Genomic DNA, 24,635 nt, shown 5'->3' on the forward strand with positions numbered 1-24,635 from the left:
AGAGCTAGGGAGAGAGAGGGAGTGCGATGGACGCTACTCACAGAGCGACGTCTGATCATTATGAACGGGTCCAGCACGGGTCGAATGGCGGATACACACGTTGTGTGTACAAAATGTCTGTATCGTCACTGCGGTGCATTTTTATGAACTATGATATTCTGGCCATGGGTCACATCTCTGGCCTAGGTCCAGCAGGCTCCGTCTCACACGCTATTATTCTACAAACTGAAGTTAGTTGCATTCAATAACTTCTTCTGTGTTTTTCGCCGTGGCGGCCACGATAGCAGTTACCCACGGAAACACTGGTACAAATACAGGTTTGCCTCTCATACTTAAGAATATACAGCTGTACAATATACAACTGTAGACAAATATCAGAAGTGTGGACCGGCGCTGTGTGGCGGGGCTGCGCGGAGTAAGATGAGAGAGAGAGTAGAGGAGAGATCCTCACAGGCACGGCTTTACAGAAGAAATGGGTCATGTAATGCAAAATTAAACCATATCCATATAACAACGTTGCAGCGGATGCGAGGACGTTAGCACCGGTGCGTCCTAGAGGAGCTAACAGCTAACAGACGCTTACTAGCACCGACTAACACTGGTCACTGCTGTTGTCTGAAAAACAACACAGACGGGACACAATGTTGCGTTTACTGGTAAACTGGTAAAACTTGAGACTGATGTATAACCGACTGCTATCTGTTGAATTCTCCTCCCGTAACTCTGTCCTCTGGGACTGTCTACATCTAGAAATTAAGCTGGGATATGCAGGGAACAACTGACTGGCACATAATCAGACAGTGGTTTACGGAGCGGTAGATGCGCTATGTAAAAATACCCGGAGCGTTCTATGAAATGACCCTTTAAAAAAAAGAAATCGCTCGGTCACGCAAATTTGATTGTGGGAAGTCAAAATCATGATCGTGATTAAAATTTGATTAATTGTACAGCCCTAACACATAGTTTACTGAATTCCATGTAAAAATACGTTTGCTCTATACACGCAAAAAGTATTGTTTTTTTAAATGGACTCTGGTGGGTTTAGCGCTAGCAACCTCAGCGCTGTTTAACAGAAAGGTCTTAAAAAAGGTTTTTAAAAGGTCTATCTCAGGGCTTCTGGGTGGTCGGCTGGACAGAGATGGCGGGTCAAGGTGTAGCTCCTCGTCCAAATTTGTCAAATGTTGTTTTATATGGTTCCAACTTCAATATGTTACAACTTTGTGTTGTTAGAGTTACTTGAAGCAGAATGGCAAACAAGAACAAATCCCAACGCGACGATATGGACGCCATTGCAGAGGCGTTGCTGGAGAAACAGAAAAGCTACCTTGAGCCACATTTTTCTCAGGTTCAACAGATGGACAATGACAACAAGCTAACTGCTATCCATGCCCAGTTAGCATCTCTGACTGCAAGCCTTGGCTCTATTAGATCTGATGTGGACAACCTAAAAGTCACTGTGGAAAGCAATGCAAGTATTCTTGACAGTCATGGCCATGCTTTACGAGAGCTGGAGGTGAAGCTAGCGGACATGGAGGACGGAAACCGGAAATGCAACATCCTCATCATCGGGCTGAAAGAGGGGCTAAAAGGTGCTAATGCTATCCAGTATCTCTCACGCTCGCTGCCTAAATGGTTCTCGAATCTAGCAGATGTTCAGAATTTACAGTGATAACCCAAAGAAAAACACCCCTACTAATCGTAAGTTGATTTTTAACTTCCTCCGCTACACAACCAGGCAGGCAATCTCCGCTCGTCATTCAGGGTCGTAAAATTAGCTTCTCCCTGGATTACAGCAACTTTACGGTCGAGCAGCGGCAAGCCTTCTATCAAACTATGGATTCAGCACTACCAATATGCATTCGTAGTACATAGCATCATCTCTCACTATTGGCAGACGATGTTTTGGTATTTTTAGAGAACCCCTCTCACTCTCTTCCTCACCTTCTATCATTATGCAAGGAGTATGGAAGCTTATCAGGCTTTTAAATGAACTGGTCAAAATCTGCACCACTTCATTTAAATGATTCTGCAACTCAACCATCTCTGCCGACATCCCAATTGTTAAGCAGTTTAAATATTTAGGCATTGAGGTCTTCCACTGCTTAAACCAGATCATTAAACAGAACTATTCTGTTGATCTGAACAGTGTTTTGAAGGATATGGAAAAATGGATGGGTCTCCCCATGTCTATTCAAGCCCGTATCTCAGTGGTCAAAACTAATGTTTTACTAAGGTTCAATTTTGTGAGCTCCATGCTACCTCTCTCCCCTCCTGCTGGCTATTGGCGTAAATTACAATCAGCAGTATCCAAATTTATCTGGAAGGGCAAACGGCTGCGACTTAAGACGTCTACTTTACAGAGGAGGAGAGAGGATGGTGGCCTTTCAGTTCCCAACTTTAAACATTTTTGGTCCTTCACATTGAGGCCCCTCCTCACCTTGTTTAATCCATGTACATCTGTTTGCTGGTGTACCTTAGAAGAGCCATGACAGAGCCTTGGTCATTCCATGAAGTTCTCTTTGCCAATATTTCGAACAAACAGTGCCAGCTACGCTTTGGCCCCATTATCTCTCATCTTATCAAAACTTGGAGATTAGCTGAAACATACTGCCATATAGCTTGCATGTAGATTGAATGTTTTGCTGGATGTAGTCCTTTAGGTATACACCAGTGTTAAAGCTGATGTAAGCACTTTATTCTTGCTGTTTTTAGGTAAACGTTCCATAATAATATTTCAGCGTATTGTAAGTCAAGTGCTCTGAGAGAAAACTAGACTCCTGCACCACCTTTTGGTTCTGTATTCAGGCTTTAGATCTAGCCGTCACAGGAGACTTTGGAAATTTGGAAGAAGAAGCCAAGCCGGAGGAGACAAGGACTGGGCAGATGAGCTGAATCTGTTTTTTAACAGATTTGACTCTGCCTCCTCGCCTCCCTCTTCACACCCCCCAGCCCCCTCTTTCACACCTCCCCTGGCCTTCTCCTCCTCCCCCCCTCCCCTCCTCAGCCCTTTCCCCCCTTCCAAAAGACCCGCCCTCAGCAATGAAACCCCCCAGCCCCCCCCTCCTCCCCCCTCCCCCCGCCCCCAAAAACATTTTACCACCCCCCTCTCCCCCCCCCCTGAGACCCCCACCTCCTACCACCACACACCCCATCCCTCCTCCCCCCACTTCTCCATAACAGATGATTCAGGTGAGAAGTCCAACTGAAAAGCTCCAAAGGGCAAAGGGGGGGAAAGGCCCCCGGGGGCCCCGGAAGGGCAACCCGCCCCAAATCTCCCCAGGGAAATGGCTGACCCGGGTCGTTGGGGGGGGGGGGGGGGGGGGGTTGGGGGGGGGGGGGGGGGGGGGGGGGGGCAGGCAAATTTTCAACCTTAAACCTGAGCCTGGAGAAAGGGCCCCAACCCTGTGGGAAACCTCCTTTTGGTCCCGGTACCAAATAAACCGCCCCCAAAGGAGCCAAACCACTTCAGGCCCGTTGCCCCCGACTTCTCACCTGGATGAAGACCCCTGGAGAAGGATCATCCTGCTCACCTCGAAACCCCCTTTTGGGCCCCAAAACCGGCCCCGGACCCCCCCCTTCCCGTTTTTCTTTTCCGCCTTGGAGGGGGAAAGACCAGTGATCTACCTGCTGCCCCCAGATCCCTGCCCCTTTACCTGGGGGGACAGCGGAGCACTGTGAGAGGCTGTTTTTTCGACTTTCCCTGCTTTTAACACCCCCAGCCTTCCCCTCCTCAGAGTTCAAGATGGAGATGGCCCCGAATTTTGGGGCCCCCCAAAAAAACCCGGCCCGCAAAGGGGCCCACGGACTACCCCACCAACAGAAAAACAGGATTAGGTCCATCACTGGGGTTTTTCTGACTTGGGGCACTGCAGCACAGGGGGGCCCCCAAAAGGGGACGGTGCCCCCCTTTCCCCCCTTTCCCTTTTTACCCCCTACCCCTCGGAAATTCACACCCCAAAACCCCCCCCCACATCCAGAAGTTCTCTGATACACAGGCCCCTTGTTTTGGTTTTGTCTCTGAGGGAACGATCTGGAATCCCCGGGCGGTTTTTTTTAAGGATTTGTCAGTGGTGTTTTAGTCAACCGCTTCACTTTAAAACCAGCAAAAAAAAGGAGATGTAGGGCCGACTTCCGGGGGAAAAACCCCCCCTTCTCCCCCGGTTTAAACATCCGGAAAATTTGGGCATTGATTTTAGTGGAAGTACAAAACCTGGGTGGTTTTACCTAAACATAAACTGAAATGGACTGATTTAACACCCCAAAACCTTTTAAAAAGGAAAAAAGGGGCCCAAATCGCCCCCCCATCTCCGAGAGACTCGGGCCTTTGGGGAAAAACGGGGTTTAGGTACTCCCCCTTCAGACCTCTATGACTCTGGGTGGCCTCTGCCATCCTCCCCGCCCGTTGGTTTTGTGGGGGGGGGGGCGCTCGGGAAACCCGGGACAGGGGGCAGACCCCCAATAGACTGATCCCGGGGGGGAGCCCCAGCCCCTGTCCCGACTGTCCCTCTGGCCCCATAGAAGGAAAAGGGGTACGAGGGGAGGAAAAATTTAGCCCAACCTGAAAATCCATCATGGACAACAAAATCCCCACCCCCTACAGACACTGTGGGGGTCCCTGAGCCCGGGGCCCCTTTAGCAGCAAAACTGAACCCCACGGTGTTTAAGGAGAAAGGGACCGCAGGTTCCCCCTTCATCCCGGGGCCCCCTTTTCAGAAATCTACAACACCTGCCCCCAAACCCGAAAGTGTTGGGAGTTTTGTTCCTTTTTTTTTTCCCATTTTACATCACACACTTTTCCCGTTTATCTTTAATATTGGTAATTTTATTATTTTATTTTCAAGTTTCTTACTTTTTAATATTTTTGGTCTCAGGGGGAAAATAATTTTAAAATTTTGCCCCCCCCCTCTTGCCTTTCCTTTTCCCCTTTAAATTTCACATTCAACTTAACTTAATTTTTTTAAAGTCACTTAACCGCCCCTATTGTTTTTTTTAAACATGGCAAACCCACCTTTTTTTTAAAATTTCCCTTTTTTTTGACGGCCCTTTTTTCTACTCAGTCTACCCCCCTATTTTCATTGTCCCATTTCTTTGCCCGTATTTCTTGCCTTGTATTTCTTTCCCTTTTTATTTCTTTCGGCTTACTTGTTTGTGTGTTATTGTTTTTTTTTTTCTGGGGGTTTTTCCCGTTTTTCTGCTATGCTTTCAATTTTTTAACCCCCCAGAAATTTTCCCCCCGTGGGGGAAAAAAAAAGGGATAAACTAATCCCAATCTAAAAATTTTACAAAGGGATTTCGGGGGAGAGAGAGAGACTTTTTGGGCAATCACAAAAAAAGAGGGGAAGCCCAGGAGAGGGAAAAAAGGTGAGTCCTGGCTGTTCTGCGCAAGGGGAAAGGGGAGGGGAGGAAAAAGCTGCAGGAAAGGGTTTTCTCTACTTTAAAATTTTTTACCCCGGTTCTTTTTTTTCATTCTCCCACTGCAAACTTTTAGTGCCATCCCCAATGCCAAAAACCAAGTAACAAAAAGTAACATCAGAAAAAAAAAACACGCACCACATGTATTAAACCCCATAGCCAGGGGTCACAAAAACCCGGGACAGTTACAACATCAATTAAAAATAATCCCTTAATAAAGGCCAACAACGTATCTAGAGATCCATAGAAAACAAACAAAAAACGGAAATAGGATAAAATAGAATGCAATGCCAAATAAGTAATTTTTATCAACCAAAAAGTCAGAATTTTGGAAACTGGAAATAATTGGAAATAAGTCACTTGGATTCTAGAGAAGAGAGACCTTGTGGTAAAGTGTTGTGCAATAATTACAATCAGGAAGCCATTGTAACGCTGACAGTCAGGTCTTATTTAGTCTCTGTAAGCAAACATAAACTTCTCAGGAATTGATTGATATGAAGTCCCAACTTCTACGTAAACGTCCCTTCTAAGCCCAGCAAATCCGCTTTTCAGACATTTTTTATATAAACTGACCCAATTTAAGTGACAACTTTTATTAAAATGAAAGTATTATGTCTTATTTGAAGTGTCAATAATTAATTTATATCAATTTCTAAGTGCTTTTTGTTTAATTTGTCAAAATACTGTATTTCAAAAGTCTGTCATGGGCTTAATGGGTACCTAACATACCCTTAAAGCCCATGGCTTTCCATATAAACCCACTTCATTATTTGTTAATAAATAAATAGGGTTCGGTACCTAGAGACAACATGGTATCAATTCTTATATGACCAGTGTCTACCAGGCCGAATTGCAATGCAAATTGTAGTGCCTCATTTAGGTGCCCCTTAAATGCCTGCACTGCCCTTTGGTGCTCCAAAACTTAAATTAAAGGCAACAGATGCATCACGGCATGTGATGAAGGATACTGGACAGGTGACTGTGGGCTGGGTACGGAGCACCGTAAACTGCCAGTCTTGCTGCTCCATCTGGTCAGTGCTAGTTGGCGGTTCAGTTACCCCAGAATAGGTAACTGTGCGCTGGGTACAGAGCCCCACAAGCTGCCGCTCCACGGCTGTGTTCAGAAAGTGAGAGATAGCCACGCACCCTGATTTGCATAGAAATAAAGAGCGGGGAAATGAATAAATGTGGATTTATGAAATAAAAGTCCCTTGAAATAAATGAACGTGGACTTATGAAATAAAAGTGCCATGAAATAATAAAGTAAAAATAAAAAATAAAGTAAAAAAATGTACTTAAGTAATTGATTCATTTATTTAAGTATTTATGTTTTTATGTAATGATGAATTTCAAAGGCATATTTATTTATTTTATGTATTAATTTATGTATTTATTCATTTATTTAATATTGAATGAAACGGCATTCCATACACAGCAAACTTCTCCTTCCACTGTACTACACAGTTTGTGTTTGTCATTGGAGTATAATGACATGTCATTTGTCTTATTGTCTTAGATCATTTAGGTTCAGTCAGTTGGTTTGCTGCATTGTTTCTTTTAGTTCAGTAAAAAAAAAAAAATGCCTAAACTAGCGCTGTTTATATTCATTAATAGATGAACTGTCATGTAGCTTTAACTGAATTATTGCCATGTGATTGCTTTTGCGACTTTTAGTTTACTGTCTTTCACTGAGCTTTTGACTGACTAGTAAGTAACATAATAATATAATAAGTAACATGATAAGGAAAATGCAAAGTTACATTCATGATTCTTTAAGTGGATGTTGGTGTTAAGGATTAGTTAGTACATGTACTGAACACATTTGTCTTGATGGGTTTTATGTGGGATTGTTTCTCATTTTAATTCTGAGTGTTTATGACCTCTGCCATCTTGCTATAACAGCTTAGGATGGGGTTGGAGAAAGTTGCTCTTTGCTTCTACATTAATTGAATAAATAATTAAAAAAACATGCAGTTTACCAAAATGAAAGGATTGTTAATGGATACAGGTGAATTGAAGATTGGCCAGGTCCACATATAAGGGCTCTTTTCAGTTGGTCTAGACTTAGAAGTTATCCATAACATAATAGTACAATACTAGTAGTGTTGTCTTCATGTTGTGGTTCTTGTTGTCGGAGTGGTTTCCCTTGAAACCTAACCCTTGTTTTTCTCTGTTTCCTGCCCAGGGACTACAGATGAAAATTACCTTATAGCTAACTCTGGCACTGCTAAGGTGCTGTGCATTGTCCCTGTCAAATAAATAAATATACTGTATAAAAAATACAGGAGACCTTCAACCTTATTGATAATACATCGTGCATATGATACTAGTCCACATTATGATACCGGTATGACTAAAATTTTAACACTATGGAAGCACTAACTCAATTCCTTTTTGAACTATGGTTGGTACTTTTTTTGGACAAAAAAGGGAGCATGATGGGAAGTGAATTGATCCCTTGGGTTATTTTATTTCATGATAGAGAACTCAATTGCTTAGTGCCAAGTTGAATGTTCATTTAACAGTCACAGGCAGTAAGCAATGAACAGTATATAGTGAGCATAAGCATAACATGCAACAATTATATACATTCAATCATATATAAAAGACAAAATCAAATACCAATCATTCCCATTGAGACATCCTAGAGCCTAAATTGTTCTGTTCCATGAGGTCAGACATTGCTAACTCCATTGAAACTAACACATATTGTTAAATAACTGAATATATACCAAATATAGTAAAAAACAAACAAAGCATAAACACTCATGAAGCATCAATGTGAATACATTGGTCTGGGCCACAGTACAGTATAGTGTATGTCCCACTAGATTCTGCTTCTTTATAAATCACAGAGTTATAATAGGCTCAGGGTTTTCTACTTCTGCATTCTCTATCAGTTTATTGGTATCAACCACGTCAGGCTGGGATCGTTCACTGTCAAAGTAGAGTGGATTGTCAAAGGTGGGTAGGGGACGAGGAGACTTCTTGTAGAAGAAGAATGCAATGACTATCAGTGTAGAAGTGATAGCAATGATCAGCACAACTATCAAACTCATGTGGACACGACTGCGAGGATCCTGACCTCCATGAGGTTCTGCACAAAATTCAGTAGATTTTGATTAGTCAAAACAATTCAAAACTAAATTTACCTTCAAACTTTTTTTAACCGTCAATGTTGCATTATATGTACCATTTTATCAAATATAATTGTTAAATAATTCAAATATGACATAACTTAAGGAGATACAAAGGTATAACTTACCAGGTTTTGATCCTGAATCTATGGGCATCACTGTTGGGAAAAGAAGTGAAAAATGCTCAGATTGGTAACACTCTTAAAAGAACAAAATGTGTAGTTTGAGTCTGTAGTTTGAGCTCCCCTAGATAGAAGACTCTGATCCCTGCCACCGTCCAGCCTAGATGTATCCACATACAGTAACCCGTAAAATAACCAAAATACATCAGATGATCTGAACTGGATGTTGATTTTATGGCAGTTGATGGAGGATGAACTTTTTTCTTGTTTGGAAACAAGCCGCATATTAGTATAAACTGTCCAAACATGAATGGGTTACGTATGTTTGTTTTTTAAATCGATTTTTACTAACTTTTTGATGGAAAATGGATCTTTAATAGAGTCCAGAGTATGAGTATGGCTCCCTCTACTTTTGAGTTTTTGTGAAGTGTGAGAGTGAGAAGTGCTTATTGAAACACCATATATTTAACTACAATGGAATGATGATCTTACCTTTGGGTGTTTTGCAGATGTATGCTCTGTCGTGCCATCTGCGACCTGTCCTCCAAGCCCCATCTGAGGTTCCAATCTCTGCAAAGTCATTATTACTATCGTCTGCAGCCCAGTTAGTGTAGTCCATGATGGTTTTATCCAACCACAGCCATGTCCCTAGGGTCAAACAGAAACTTAATGTATTACAGTTTTCACATGATGATGTGATACGTATTCCTGCAAATTGTTTCACATTACTCTACTGATACATATGGCATTAATGCACCAAGATATACATCAAAGCACCGTCAAAGGTAGTGAAGAAGAAGACTGCTAGACAAAAAACATGAATGTAAACAAAGCAGGATTTTTTTTTTTTGAAAAATATTATTGGCATTTAAGACCTTTATTAGATAGGACAGCTTAGACATGAAAGGGGAGAGAGAGGGGAATGACATGCAGCAAAAGGGCCGAAGGTCGAAACAGAACCCGCAGATGCTGCAGTGAGGACTGAGCCTCTGTAAATGGGAGCATGCTCTACCAGGTGAGCTACAGGCCCCCAACAAAGCAGCTTTTACTGTGTTCAAAAGATGCGTTTTAATTTTTTATGAGAAAGGAAATGTCTCAATGGCTTGTTAGATCTGAAAAGTCTGAAACTTTTGTTTGTTTACAAGAAAAATACATTTTTTTTTCTGAAATATTTTTTCAAAGAGTGTAATCATACCTTTATGAGTTTTATACAGGCCGATCCAGAAAGCACTGTGGCTATCTTGAAATCTTTCCACATTGCTTTTAATGAATTGTTGCTCATCAGGATCTCCGATGCTAGTGAGGATTCCACCTTTACAACAAAAAACAGTCGAGTTGTAACAGTTACTAATCATTTATTAGTAGTTGCTATTTATTCCTTTTTGCTGACATCATTAAACAACACATCATACCCTTGATCTTAAACTGTCCAATTCTGTGTCTCTTACCATGTCTGACACAGCTGCTAGCTGCATCTGCCCATTCAATTTCCTCTGTCATGAACAAATAACAATGACCCTTAAATGGCAGCCAGGTGTAAGTCTGGTGGTATTCCACGTTTGTCTGTTCAGGGCAAATCCCTGGGAAGTTAGTTGACTCTGTTGGTGCCACATCTGTGAGTGACAGAAACAATGATGAGGGGACCAACTAATTACTATTTATTAAATACAGTAAACTTTATATACTGTCATTCTAATAACTAGCTCTGATCAAGATCCTTGATAAAGGCTAGAATATTGTGAATTGACCTTTTTCAAAAAGTTAGTTCTCATGAATTTCTATAATCGAAGACTGTTGAAATCACAAACTCACATCAAGGTGGGTATAAAGTAACAAGACCACATCTTAAAGCAGAACTGTTTAGGAACCTACGGTAGTGCTGTATTCAGTGAAAACCATGCATTGGAAGTATTGGTGACATATTTTAGAGTAACTGAAGGATTAAGTATTCCTTTATGGCTTGCTAACAAGCAACAAGCTAACATAGCACACACTGTATACCAAATGTGTAACCAAAATAAAGTATATTAAAGAATTTACAGTATAACTACTTTAACCTACAGTAGTTGACACTATATCCTGGTATGACAGCATGATACAAGGATTGTATTCATTTACATTGCCTGCTAGAGATCATACCTGTGGACTGCATGCAAACACTGTTCATGGTCTGATTGCAGAAAGCAGTCCTCCATTTTCCATCCACATCCAGGTACACACAAGGTTGGTCATTGCTTGGTTCACCTTCAGCCCAGCTGGCAGCATTCAAGTGCCAGCCATCAATATACCTAAAAAAACCGCCTGTCTGAAAGCAAGAATGGATCAAATCAACATTTGAATTTGGGGATGCATTGTAAATGTTTTTTTTTATCTGTCTTTCTTTGTTTAATAGATTAAACGAATCTACGCTTTTATATGACATCACAAAGTAGATGGTCAGCTGTCTTGTGAAGGTTCTATGTTATATGTTATGGATAAAAGCAAATTATTTTTAGTAAATTAGACAAGTTTTTCAAGGTTCTAGTTTTTCTTGGAACTAGTCTGTTGGGATTTTTGCGCTACAGTGTAGCAATTTTAGTTGGTTGCAGCTCAGTACCTGTTTCTTGTTTAATCCAATCCAAAGAGGAGCTTTGAGATTCATAGCCACCAGCTCCACGTAGGCATGCGTCCACTCATTTCGCAGGCTAGCTAGGTTGGCTTTTTCACCTTCACATTGTTTCTTGGCATCGTCCCAGGTCAGATTTTTAGTCACAACCTTGATGCTGTCATTTCCCAGAGTAACATAGATGTTACTAACTGCTGGCTCTGGCTGAGGCTGGATATTTGGGTCTGTTGAGATGAGAGATAAATAAATTTATAAAATTTTCTGTTTTACAGACATCATTATTGTCTCAGGAACTGTAATTTAATTTGACAGTGAACAATTTTCCAAACCATGTTTACTCTACTGCATGGAATGTATATTGAGGTTTGGGCAGAATGGTGCGTAAACCAATTACGTAATAAGATCTACATACTTTACTTAAACAAGATATTGCATGATTTATTTTTAAGCCTCAGACAATTTCTAAAAGAGAAAAAAAAAATAAACTCACCAAGATTCCGAAGACAGACATATCCATTGGTGTCATTGCAGGACTTAATTAACCATTTACCAATGCCAAAGGTGATACCGCTGGTCAGCACAACACATTCTTCCTGGTGAAGAACATTGGGAGTGGTTTGGATTTCAACAATCTTTTCAGTGTGACACCAAAGTTTATGCTGACTGGCTGGTAAACGTGCAGTGATCTTGATTGATTGATTGGCCTGATGACTAACTCTTTGTTGTTTGTCAGCAATGCTTTGCTCTCTATGTCATGGCAAACAGTAAAAAGGAATGATATTTTTGATATGTGTTACCTCATTCCATCTCTGATAAAAGGACCCTTGAGGACGTCGACGTTTCTTAAGAGCAGAACAAGATAAATAATATTTCACACATTTTTTATTTCAATTAAACAGTACCACAAACACCAAGCTAGTAGATTGTGTGTACTTACAGAATGGCCCCAGTTGGTGAATCGCCTTGCTTTGCCATCGGTCCAGTAAAACCCATCTTGTTTTAAACTATTTAAACCAATCCACAGGTCTGTAGTTCCTGATTCAGCCATTTTGGTGGTCAAAAATGCTGAAAATTTAAAAGGTAGAAAGGTAGAAAGGAAGTAATTTCCAATGTATCTTTTTTAACAAAGGTTTAATTTATCCATTTCAAGATTACGATTAAATTAGATTGAAATCAGTATGACAAACATTTTAATCTGAAGATATTTTTGCTGTTGTTTCCAAGGTCAAGATTGAACTTTCACACTCTCTATTTACATTGTACACACAATTATGTACGATTATGATCAATATAAAAGATATTTAGAAAAAACAGTAAAACAAACCTTGCACACGCCTTGTTGGAATTGAGACTAAATTGCCTCCCATGGTAATGCACTGTTTCCTTGCTTCTTCCCAGGTTGTCTTCCGGTTACTATTGATACTGTAACACTGCAGATGAGAAATAAAATAGTGATTGTTTGCTCTATAACTAAACACCAGCCATCTTTCATTATGCTTTGATGCCATCTGATATCATCTTAAACATGTTTTTGTGCTTATTCACCAAACTCTGTATTCATTACTCCTTCTTTGATGTAGCCCTAAAATCGTACATATATTTAAAAGAGAACTAAAATTTACAAAAAACACATGTGAATAAAGTTGTTATACATGTACAAGTCTCATATTAAAATGTATCACATGAAAAACATTTCAGTAATTGGCCCTATGCATGTGGGATTGCCTTTAAAGCCCAAACTATGATAAATATAATTGATTTTCTTTTCTACATCATGCCATTTTAAATGTAAATGTGCTGTATTTATATAGCGCTTTTCCAGTCTTAACAACTGCTCAAAGCGCTTTTTACATGTACAGGTAACATTCACCATTCACACACATTCATACACTGTGGCCGGGGCTGCCATACAAGGTGCCACCTGCTCATCAGATACACATTCACACTCCGATGCGCAGCACCGGGGGCAACTCGGGGTTCAGTGTCTTGCCCAAGGACACTTCGACAATGACTGCAGGGGCAGGGATCGAACCACCAACCTTCCAATTGGCAGGCAACCACTCTACCACTGAGCCACAGCCGCCCCAATTTATGCATGTAAAGTTTCCAAATTAAACTATGACAAGCCTTCCGTATTCTGTTATACACCAGTAGTTGCAACTCCTGCTTAAATAAGGCGGTGGTGGTGGCATACTTTAATTTTGTTGAGATGTTGAATAACAGTTTTGTAAAACACACCTAGACTAATCAATTCAGTCCCAAAGACTACTAAATGAGAGTGATTTTGGATCAGAAGAAGTTTTGCTGAAGATAGAAACTAACTGTCAACAGTGATTTCTGACCTTTGAGTCAAATTGGGTCCACTTGAGTGGGCAGCCACCTTTTGGAGGAACTGTGGGGGCGGCAGTTGTGTTGACAGGTGCTGAGTTTCCTCGTTTACAAATGGACTTTTGCTCTTGGCCACAATTACAAGTACGCCAGAAGCCTGTAATTACAGCAGAAATATGATGTGTGACATTTCACCAGCAACATTTTACTTAATCTAATCTTATCCAGAGCATTTTATTTGTCATTCTTCAGTGTGCAATTACTCACCCATATAATAAGTCATAAGAACACAGTTCTCATCAAAGGCATCAGAATTTGGTTGATTTTCATCCCATTTTTGTAATGCCACTGGAGAACCATCCATCCACCTTAAAGTACACGTGGTTTAGTAGAAGCATAATGTGAAATCATGCAAACAATAATGACTTTACATTAGAACTCGTTATCCAACTTGTTTCTGTTTTGCATGGTAAATAAACTGAATACAAATAAAATCTAGAGATGTAGCTGTAAATCCCCACCAAAAATCAAGAAATAATTCTTATGAAGTCAGACTGAAGCATTAAAACCGCTTAAAAAGGTTTATGAGTTTAATGAGTGAGTTAAGGGGAAATAAAACTAACTATTATGCTATTTAGGCTGCCAGCCGGCCTACTGTAAGTGCCAATAATATAAAAAAAGAAAAAAAAGAAAAATCTATAGGCCAAAGCGTTGTCTCTAACCTCCTGATTCACTATATTACATTGAATGGAATTCATTGATACTTACCAAAATGACCCATCAAGATCCACTGACAAACCTAAATAATAGGACCCATAGCTTCTGGAAACCTGTAAATGCACACATACAGAAATACACACAAGCTTTATGACCTACTTTTCTAGTTTGTAATTTCTTTCAATATGTGTAAAATTTGACAAGTTTGTTAAGCAAACAAATAAACATCTACCTGTTTCCATAAGAATAGATTTTCATCTTTACTGGTGACAGATACCAAGTCACCATGCCTCTGCTGACAGAAGTGACGAGCATCCTCCATGGACAATGAGTCTGTGTTCACAAAATACTGATTCCCTCTCCACACAAGCCAACCATCTGAAGTGGTGTTAAAGTCTGCAAAGGTTTTAGAAACATATTGATAATTTATGTGTATTTAAAAAAAAAAAAAGAAAGTTTTTTCCTGTTATACATCTTTTACAGCATACAATCTTAATGTCTAAAGAAATATTACACAACATAAAAGTGAATAGTTTTTAATGGTACCAGCTAGAAACATTACTCACACCAAGTGTCCTGTCTTTTTGTTTGGTTGTTTTTTTAAATTTTTAAGATACAGTAAATTGGTCCGCTCAAGTAGACCAAAAAGGGTTAAAAGTGACTGAAGGTAAACCAGCCATCGCTGGTTTCAGTCACCTTGGGCGTGTGTATGGTTATATAATGTCAACTTACCTACCGCAGTATTTTCTGGAGGTGGTTTTGGAGTCACTCCTGTAAGGCCACAAACAAGTGTTATTTTAATGAAGAAAGAAAGCGAACAAATCTGCCAGTCCCAGTCACAGTAACAGTATGTGTCTTGCCAAAGTGAGCAAAATAAGTTTGCATTGATTAATATACCAGACGTACTTCTCACGATCTCTTGAGTCAGTATTTGATAACCGGACCTTACGTTCATGTAAAAAGAATTAGCTTTTTAATTTTATACAGGTGTTGTACATTATAGAAAACATAACAAAGGTTAAAAGGCTGACTTTCAGCATTCATAGAGGTTTACATTTGTGTTGGATAAACAGTGTGGGATTTGTAGTCATTTTTATACATAGTCCCTCAGATGTTAGGACAATGCAGCAGGATAAGGATTTTTAATATATAGATTGTCAATATAGACCAGCAAACATATAAACTTGGCTGGGAAAGTGACTTTATTTACATTCATGTTAACTTATCCTATTACTTTCTCTGTGGTCCAAGTAATCATATTGATGATTTGACCATTGTGATAGTTTCACTTGATTGTCCTGAGTTAATTGATTTGTTAATTTGTTGATCTGGCTACTGGTCAAATCAACAACTCTTAAAACCTGTTGTTGGAAAGGGGTTTGTGATAAAGATATGTTGGGAAGCTTTGCAGCATTGGGGACGGCAATCAAAGGCATAAAAAAGCATGCATGCACAAGTCAGTTTTTCCTGGATGAAATAAAATATAAAGTGATTTCTCTTCAGAAGAGACAAAAGATATCTGACAAAAAATAATAACTTTTTCAACTGTACCTGCACGGATCTGACATAGCCAGTCATTGTAGCTCTCACAGTTCACATCGTTCCAAGACCCAGCGTCATCCCAGTTATACACTCTGAATTCAGCACAAGATTCATCATTATTGTGATTGTTTGGCTCTCCTTCCTGCCAGTGCTGGAAGTTTACCTGGAATAAATAAATATGGAAGAAATTAGAAAACAATAACAAATGTTTGGGGTATCAGATTAAGTTCTGAAAAGTAAAACACAGTTAACCTACCGGGGATCCATCACTCCATGTATAACCAGTGCTCGTGTCAGGAATATGAAGTCCAATCCAGGCTCTTCCATGTCTGCTGAACAAAAGTTATAAATTATTTATGAATGCGACCTTAGCTTTAGCATGTTGTCGCCGTTTCAAGGCAGGACGTAACTTAAGCGATGAGTACCGCAACAAAGAAGTACTCAAGCCATCTTAATAGCAGAGTAAATAGTGTATTCTATTTCATTTTACTTTTTATTTATTCACTGTAAGTATAAAACATAGTACACATGGTACACTCAAATGCCTTTATGAGCCAGTTTTTGAGTTCAATCCTCTTGCATACAGAGGGTTCTAATAATCTGTATTAATGTGTGCTATCTTAAATGTTGCATGCTTTATAGGTGTCTGGTGCTTCAACTTCAAAGTTAAAATTGTTTTAACTAGCTTATACCTTCCAACATGTAGCTCAGAAGCGCTGTGAATGCTGAGCAGGTCTCCTCCAATGGCCCTGCAGTAATCCCTGGCCTCAAACCAGGTCTTCTCATTTGCACGAGGCCCTGTGAAAAACTTGAACACAAGAATGAATGCCTGTTTAAAGTAGTCCAGGTATGTACATCAGTAGAGTAGATAATTTAAATAGACTTGTTTATATTTATTTTAGCCATGATGTGTGTATCAGTGAGAGAAAAACTGATTCATTTGCTTAGAAAAATATATATGCGACATATTTCTAAAGCTACAATAGTTTTGTTTCTGTCACTTAGGAGCAGCAGAATTCCCATATTATCACCTTTTCAGTTGATATGGTATGATATACTAACAATACACCAACTCCTGAAGCAAATATCGGCCTCTTTAGCTGCCAAATGCTAAATAATGTTAACCAGCTGGATGCTAACTTTGTGTGTCTGCTGTGTCTTCACATCGCTGTGTGGATGTGCTGCGTTGGTTTGACCAACACTTACACACATGCAGCGACAGGATGAAGCTCTGCATCCACACAAAGTGCGGCTCCTTTCCGCAGGGTTGTGCGGATGTGTGGGTGTGTTTATTTGTGCTTTAGAAAGTAACCACTAAAACAATCAGAAAATAATGTTTTATTCCTCTGATTCACGGTTTTTTTCCTGCCAGCGTGGCTTTCTCTCATCATTCACTTTCTAGCTCGTTCAACCTCTGCTGCTTTCTCTCTTTCTGGCTCGTTGAGCCGGAGAGGAGGGAGTGCATTTGCTTTATTTGAATTGCCTGCTGGGGACATGTTTAATATGTCATTGTGATTGTGGCAGGACACTGGTCTTGTTTTGTTGGTATTAGCAGGTAAGTCTATCATGTTTTAATTTTGTTCAGCTGAGGTTGACCTCTGGTTGTACCTTGGAGCACATGTTTCTTGTTCCCACTCGAGTCCAACCCTCCTCACACTGAGGAGGACTTTGAGTCCCTGGTGCAACGGTTACAACTGCCCCCTCTGCCAGGTGTTTGCAGATGTATTTTTCCTGATTGGTGCAAGGCAGCAGATCCCATAGTCCGGCCAAAATCCCAGTTGTCATGGCAACACAGCCCTTTTTATAACCTTGAGTTGTTGAGGGGGAAAATTGTAAATTAATGTAAATTGTGGAAATGCTGTTTATGCCCTCTATTTTACAGTAAAGAGTAAATTGCATCTTTCTCCATACCTGGCATTTCAGCGTTCCAGTGAGTAAACCTCACTGAGTCTGTGTTGGTCCACACAAACTGATCAGTGTCTTTCTGGTTTGAGAGGCCTAGCCAGAAGTACTTCTCTGGTCTCATCCCCACCAAGCTGATGAGGAAGGCATTATCCACCCTGAAAATATTTACAGATTTTAATGTCTCATTGAATTATGTGAAATATACTGTTAAGGACTTGCAAACACCGTTATACCATGGCTCTTAAACACATGAATTGTTCTTACCCATTTGTAACATCAGCTAAGTAGGAGTCTGAAGTTTTACAGTCCTCTTTAGCTTCATCAAACGTCTTTGTCTCCGTTCCTACAAAGTAGCAGTATGAGCCATGTCTTTTCCATCCCTGTAGAAAACCGAGCGCTGATTAGAACTGTTAAGTTGTGATTTTAAAATGAACCATATCCATTTTGTTCATAAAAGACATTGGATTTACACGAGACAGATGCTTAGCTGACCTCCCACTGAACCTGATATTAAAATCAGTTTTCAAAATAAATTTCTTTGTCTAATCCTGCACTTTGATTAACCAGGTGGTTATAGAGGTCATATACTATTTTCATATATTACATGTAAGTGTACTCACAGCTTTGCAGCCTATATCTACATCTATTTCATCTCCAGTGCTTTCAGTGGCACTCTGCTTCATACAGATAAAACCATGTTTCTCATCACACGAGCGATCCGCCCAGTTGCCATTCTGCAAGAAAACAACACTGTAAACAATTGCATTCTTGTGGATTGGATGTACTGGATAGATAGACTACATCTCATATTCACAATGCTCTCTCTTTCTCTTCTGTTTTTGTTTCTGGGTGGTAATAGGATAGAATGTTTTTTGCACAAATGGGATGGATAATACCAGGATGCCTTACCTCTCCCCTGATGAGAATGCAGTCCTCTGTGTCAGTGGAGACAGACGGTTTCCCAAACTCCCAGCTGGTGAAGCTGACAGTAGAGTGGTCACTCCAGTCAAATAGCCCCTCTGTCTTCCTGTCATTCAGTCCAATCCAGAGCTCATCAGAGGTTCCTGCAGTCAAGAAAGTACCGCATGTCAACCAGTGGAAAACATTTAACATTGTTAACATGATGTTCTACAAACTGATATTAATAAAACTAATTGTACAATGTGAACATTGCTAGACATGGACAATTGTAGACATCCTTAACTCAGTCAGCAATAAAACTAATAGACGATAATACACATGCGTTTGCAGTGTATACATGTGTCCTGCCTTCCTACTCAGACTTACTGAGTTTTTGGGATTTGTATATTGAATACAAAAGAAGACAGTGTAAACTCAGTCTTAATGTCTTTTGTCTTGACATACCGAATCCAAGTTGAGAGATGACAAAGCTTTGTTCCTCCACATTGCGAATGCTCACTAAGTCTCCGTCTTCTTTGCGGCACTCTCTCTGAGCATCAGACCATGTTTGCAAAGCACGATGAAGGTGGAAGCAGTGGCCATTGTAGGGAATCCAAGGGGCTGACAAAATCCTTGCTCAACTGATGAGCAAAAGATAAAGGGGATTGATTGACTGAAATTATAGAGTAAACGTCATCACATGAAACAGCCAGAGGAGGTTGGAATAAAATTGAGCAGAATATGGTTCTGTACTTTGTGGAGGAGATGGCGGGGCCTTGTCTTTGTAGCAGATGTAGCCCAGTTTCTTGATGCAGGATGAACTTTGCCAAGAGTGCTGCCCAGTAGAGTCAAGAAATGCACAGTTGTGTCCCGGATTAGGAAGTGGATTTCCTAAAACAAAAGTGGAGATTTATATTCATTGCATCCTTGAAAATCTCACTCTCTATTAGCAATGTATTTGTTCTCTACCAACTCCTGAAGGAATTGTCTGTCTCTTTCGCAGCTAGTCACTGACTGCTGGGAAGATATCGTACAGTTGGTTTTTAGAGTTTTTTTAATCTTTAAAATCTCCTTGTGGGTAGAAACATGAGGGTGAAACGTAACATGTATGTTTCAGGCTGTTTTATTGGAGTGAAGACTTACCTGCACTCCATCTCAGATAACGGAAGGGCTTCCCATCAGACCACTGCCAGCCATGTTGTGGGTCCAAGACCAACCCGGTCCAAAGTTTATGTTTTCCGGATCTCAATAGTGCTGTGTGTTTATATGTGTTTGTGTGGTTGAGAAGAACATAAAAAGGAAAAGGACGGAGTAAATAAATTGTTCCTCTTTTCCATATTGTTCCTCTTTTTCATTGCAACAAGTCAGCAAAAAGACAGAATTCAAGCTCTAGCACAAAAAAAATAAACCAAACACATCAAAACATATAAGGGAAATCTTACAAGAGGAATCATGTTCCTATTAAGTATCAGGTTAAACCAAACGCTGTATGTATCAGTGTATCTAATAATGTTTGATAAAGTTATGCTGTATAAATTTAGCAAGATTGGGACACTTTAGTTCCTGTGAGACTTTCAGTTTGAAACCAAAGTGCAGAGGCTTCATATGACTCCTGAACAAAATGGATTACACAATCTCTCCTCTGTGCTCACGATGTCACAATGATCCTTGAACTCAATGTTTAACGCAACAGTATGTAGACCTCAAGCATTTTTTCTGAAATAACTGGTGTTTTAAAAGTTGATGTGTAATTTGATCAAACATCAATTTGAGAAGAATGTGTGCAAAAAATAAACAGTCGTCATTTTATCAATGATTTTCTGTTTGCTTATTCACTAAAACAGAGTTACAATTTTTGTCTCTATTATGACTAACAATAAATGACTAACAATAAAAAAAAAAGCAATTGAATCTCATCTTAGAAACACTCAAACATGGAGAACTGCACTGTGAACAAGATCAATCAAGTCTTACATTTCTAAAACGTATTTAAGGATATTTTATCTAATTTTTTATTCTAATTCTAATATTCTAATGAAACAGATACTGGCAATTAGACTGCTTATTTAACATGTTTTATACTTCTTTAGAATTGATGCATTAAACAGCAGTTCAAATGACTTATAAAAAAAATGGTACATGTATATGATCATGTATAATTAAAAGCATAACATAATGGAATACTCATTTAAGAGCTTTTTGATTGAATAATAAAACAGTTTTAACCCATAATATAAACAGTTTTTAATATCTTTATTATCTAACCACTGTGTTGGGTCAGTATCTGTTTCAAAACAAGCAAACATCCACCAGGTGGCATCTTACCTGAGACAAAAGCCTGCTCATTAACATCGGTGATACTGAGCAGGGAGGCCCCCTGCTGTTTACAGCTGGCTTCAGCCTGGGCCCAAGTCAGAACCGACTGTGTGTTGAGCTGGTAATACGCTCCTGATATAATGTTCTTCTCCCAGTTGTCTGATGCTGTGCATCAATACAGAAATAGAGAAAACAAAATACTTTAATCATCTAAACATTTTAATTGTATTACTGCAGCCTTAAATGTTGCTCTTATATTGAGAGCTATATGTTAAGCATCAAATATGTTAACTAGTGAACAACAACTTGTTGATTACTTGTATAATCTAATGTGTGCTCCGAAACCAAATTAATTTGCCTGAACATACATATGTGTGGTGCTGGTATGTGCATCAATCATGCTTTTTACTCACTGTAGTGAGATTAAAATCATAAATGCAGTACTCACAAGTAGTCGGGCAGTGTCCCCACTGTTCGTGTTCATATCTTGTTTCAACCGCACACCAAAGTCGCTTCGTTGAGGAGTCGTACGTAGTGCAGTCTCCAAACCACCGGTCTTTGTACAGGAAGGGAAACGAGCAGATCTTACCAAACGCATTTCCCTCAATGGTGTAAAGTTCTAAAAGGGAAAAAAGAGGTTATTCACATAAAAACTTAAATTGAACTATTGCTTCTCTTTACTACAGATTACTCAAGGCGTGCACAACCAAACTCTAGTGAGGAAGCACTTGATGCACCATTCAAGTTGATCATTTGTCACCTGACACTAAGTATCAATAATTTTGTAGGTGTTTGAGGAATCCCAGTAAAAAATCATGCATATTTGCTCATGTATTGTGTTGTTCAGTCTTAAGGCTTGGCTATTGAGTTTTTATACTGTACCTCTGTATGTTCTGGAACAAGCACCGCTGGCTGTCCCTGTGATTGTGAAGTCGTTATTCAGCCCGACAGTTTTGGAGAGAGCAATTGTTTCATCAGGTTTGACTTCAATGTACAACTGTTGGCCTTTGAGGGCCAGCAGAGTTTCATTCTTGCATTCCCACTTTTGTAGCTCACTCCTGTCATCACAATCGTAGAGGCTCACTTCACTCCCTACACTTTTGCCCTGAGCTCCCAGGCACTTTTTGGTTGAGGTAACAAAAAGACGATCACCGGTTGTCCAGCGCATCTCAAGGCAGCGGGTTGATCTTTTCAGCAAACAGAAACCAGTGGCCTTGTTAGAGAGTGAGAATGGGGAATCTGCGAATAGAAGTAAAAAAAAAGAATAGAATACTGTGACCAATTAGAAATGCACTCACTACCACAATACATACTTAGAACATAGCCCTTACATGCAGATTATGTCACATAAGAAAGCTTGAGTGCATACTGTACCATTTCTTGTTGAACATTGAGATGTTGGGATGAAGAGTACAAAGGCTGCTAGAGTTATCCTCTGGGTCAGCATTCTTCTGATAAGTCTCAGAGTATTAGACATTGTCCACGCATTGCAAGCAGATGACTTATGAGCATGGACATGCAAAGGAGGGACTCTTAATACTACGGACACTGTCAGTTTTTTTTCCTTCTCATTGATAAAGTGTCATGTTTCAGATTGGCACATTTCAACATTAGCTACTGGTAAAAAGGGGGGGTTGGGAGGGAAGTAGGGTCAGCATAGACAAAACACCCCCCCCCCCCACCCACACACACACTCACACACACACACACACAACACATACACATAGTCTTGCTTGCACGGATGTCACGCTCCAGAAATGGCAAAAAGTGGCCCCACTCACTTCCTGTCCTGGAACAAAATGATGTGTAAGAGATTTATGTTAAACATGACTCATCAAAGTCAATGGTCAAGTGCAGCATCAATGCTCATATACTTTGATGCACATTCTTGATATCTAGCCACTGGTTTCTGCAAGGGCTCTGGAAAGAGCTAACTTTTCATTGCAAATCAAAGTAAAAAAATAATGGATGTTATGAAACAATAAAGAGAGAATAAACTTTTAAAGACTATGATAGGTCTATAGCAGGAAGTACTGTATCAAGTGATCTCTGTTCAGTGATGGCATGATTTTTTTTTATTTATCCATGCAAGTTACTAATGTACTGTCTTTTATTATGCCCAATTTACAAACAAAAAACATGCCATTTTATTAACTGAACCCTTGGCATTTTGACTAGTGGCAACCTGCATGGCCTGGTATATGAGGTACCTTCTCAATAGAGAGAAAAGGCTGTGAGAGGGCTTAGCGTGAGGCGTGAATCAATACATCAGTCAGTCAGTCAGTCTGTTACTGCATAATTATGTACTATATATACTGTTGAGCCATTGTATCTTTACTATAAAACGATCAATAACTGCCCAATCAGAGCTGACTAGGCTTTGAATCCATATCCACTTACTCCTTTTTGCTATTAATTGCTTAGTTTGCCTGAACCTCCTTGCAACCTCTTAGTAACACCCAAACAACCACTGACTTCTACTTTGCAATACCCTACTGCCCTCTTAGAAGTCATACTTAACACCCTAGTTTTCAACAGTGCGTGATTGCATTAAAGGTGGCTGAAAGTCACTTAATTCTATACATTAATAGTGCCATGATAGCTTGTGAGGTTATTCAAGCAGAGTGATATTGCACTGTTGCTGATGAAGAGAAAATTTTGTGCATCCTGAGTGTAGCAACACAATATCCTGTTAGGGGGCAGAGGCATTTAGCTTTGCCATAACATATATCATAGCATTTTGTATTTTCACTTCCTCTTCGATTATTCTCCTTTTTGGAGCTGAGGAATCTGCTGAAATATGGACCTTTGGGACTGCAGTGATTGTTTCTATAAGACCTGTAAGGATGACTAGTGCAGTTTTATACTGGTGTAGTTCCTGATTATCTTTGTACCACATTAAATGTGTGACTGTTTGTCTTCAAAAATGTTAAGGGTCATTCTTAATTTGGCATAGTTATAATAGATGAAAGGGAAAAAGGTGTCACAACCTGGTTTAAGATTTGATAAAAAGTGGACTGCTCTGCTCTGCGTTTACCTTCAGCATGCCACAGACGCATGTGTTCACCATGCTAGCAGCCTCTTCTGGGCCCCGGTCAGACAGAGCATGTTTTAGCAGGCTGGGACGGCTTTTGTCATTGTCGATTTTAATAGTTTCCCTGTTGGGTAATCTTAATTTGGGTGTTTGGGTGCTTTGTGGCTTTTCCCGTCTCTATTCCATTAACAGAGTTATTACTTCTCCCTTTTCTTCCAATAATTTCCTGAAGAAACACAAACCTTGGCTCAAGCACTATGATAGTATGCTGTTTGTGAGATGATGTCATTGTGTATTGTCCAGTCAGACACACCTGACAGAGAACTCAGTTCACAGTTTACAGCCCCTGCAGCAGAAAAAGTTAGAGGATGGGTCAGTTATTTAGTTATTAGTTGTTTGTTCCAAAGCACATTCAAATGAAGGTTATAAACTTACAATGCCCTGGGTTTTTGACCTGAACTGTTACACACATAGTGGTTTGTAGTGTTTTTGTAAGTTTATTTTATGAGGATTTACCCAGAGCTGTTTGAGAGTTGACAAAGTTCAAATTAAAAGCTCTTTCTCCCCTTTATTTTGCAGAATACCTATTGACCTCTTACATTGAAACTAGAACATGG

At 39.8% G+C, this 24,635-nt stretch overlaps 1 protein-coding gene across 1 annotated transcript; it reads right to left on the bottom strand.

The window, feature by feature from the left end:
- Positions 1–7,858: 7,858 nt before the first annotated feature.
- LOC116699250 (macrophage mannose receptor 1-like) lies at positions 7,859–22,573 on the bottom strand. The gene is given in 32 exon segments (XM_032531756.1): positions 7,859–8,509; positions 8,678–8,707; positions 9,164–9,319; positions 9,867–9,983; positions 10,120–10,284; positions 10,811–10,976; positions 11,268–11,500; positions 11,767–11,869; positions 12,074–12,118; positions 12,214–12,341; positions 12,601–12,706; positions 13,619–13,761; positions 13,872–13,972; positions 14,373–14,434; positions 14,554–14,717; positions 15,054–15,092; positions 15,873–16,026; positions 16,120–16,192; positions 16,556–16,671; positions 17,472–17,671; positions 17,775–17,923; positions 18,033–18,148; positions 18,389–18,502; positions 18,678–18,832; positions 19,134–19,292; positions 19,295–19,309; positions 19,422–19,559; positions 19,812–19,922; positions 20,994–21,149; positions 21,433–21,603; positions 21,867–22,223; positions 22,359–22,573. Coding segments are annotated over 32 exon segments (4,293 nt in total). The 5' UTR covers positions 22,462–22,573; the 3' UTR covers positions 7,859–8,261.
- Positions 22,574–24,635: the final 2,062 nt, after the last annotated feature.

This window comes from Etheostoma spectabile, chromosome 12, assembly GCF_008692095.1.
Source record: "Etheostoma spectabile isolate EspeVRDwgs_2016 chromosome 12, UIUC_Espe_1.0, whole genome shotgun sequence".
In the NCBI taxonomy this organism is placed as follows: Eukaryota; Metazoa; Chordata; class Actinopteri; order Perciformes; family Percidae; genus Etheostoma; species Etheostoma spectabile.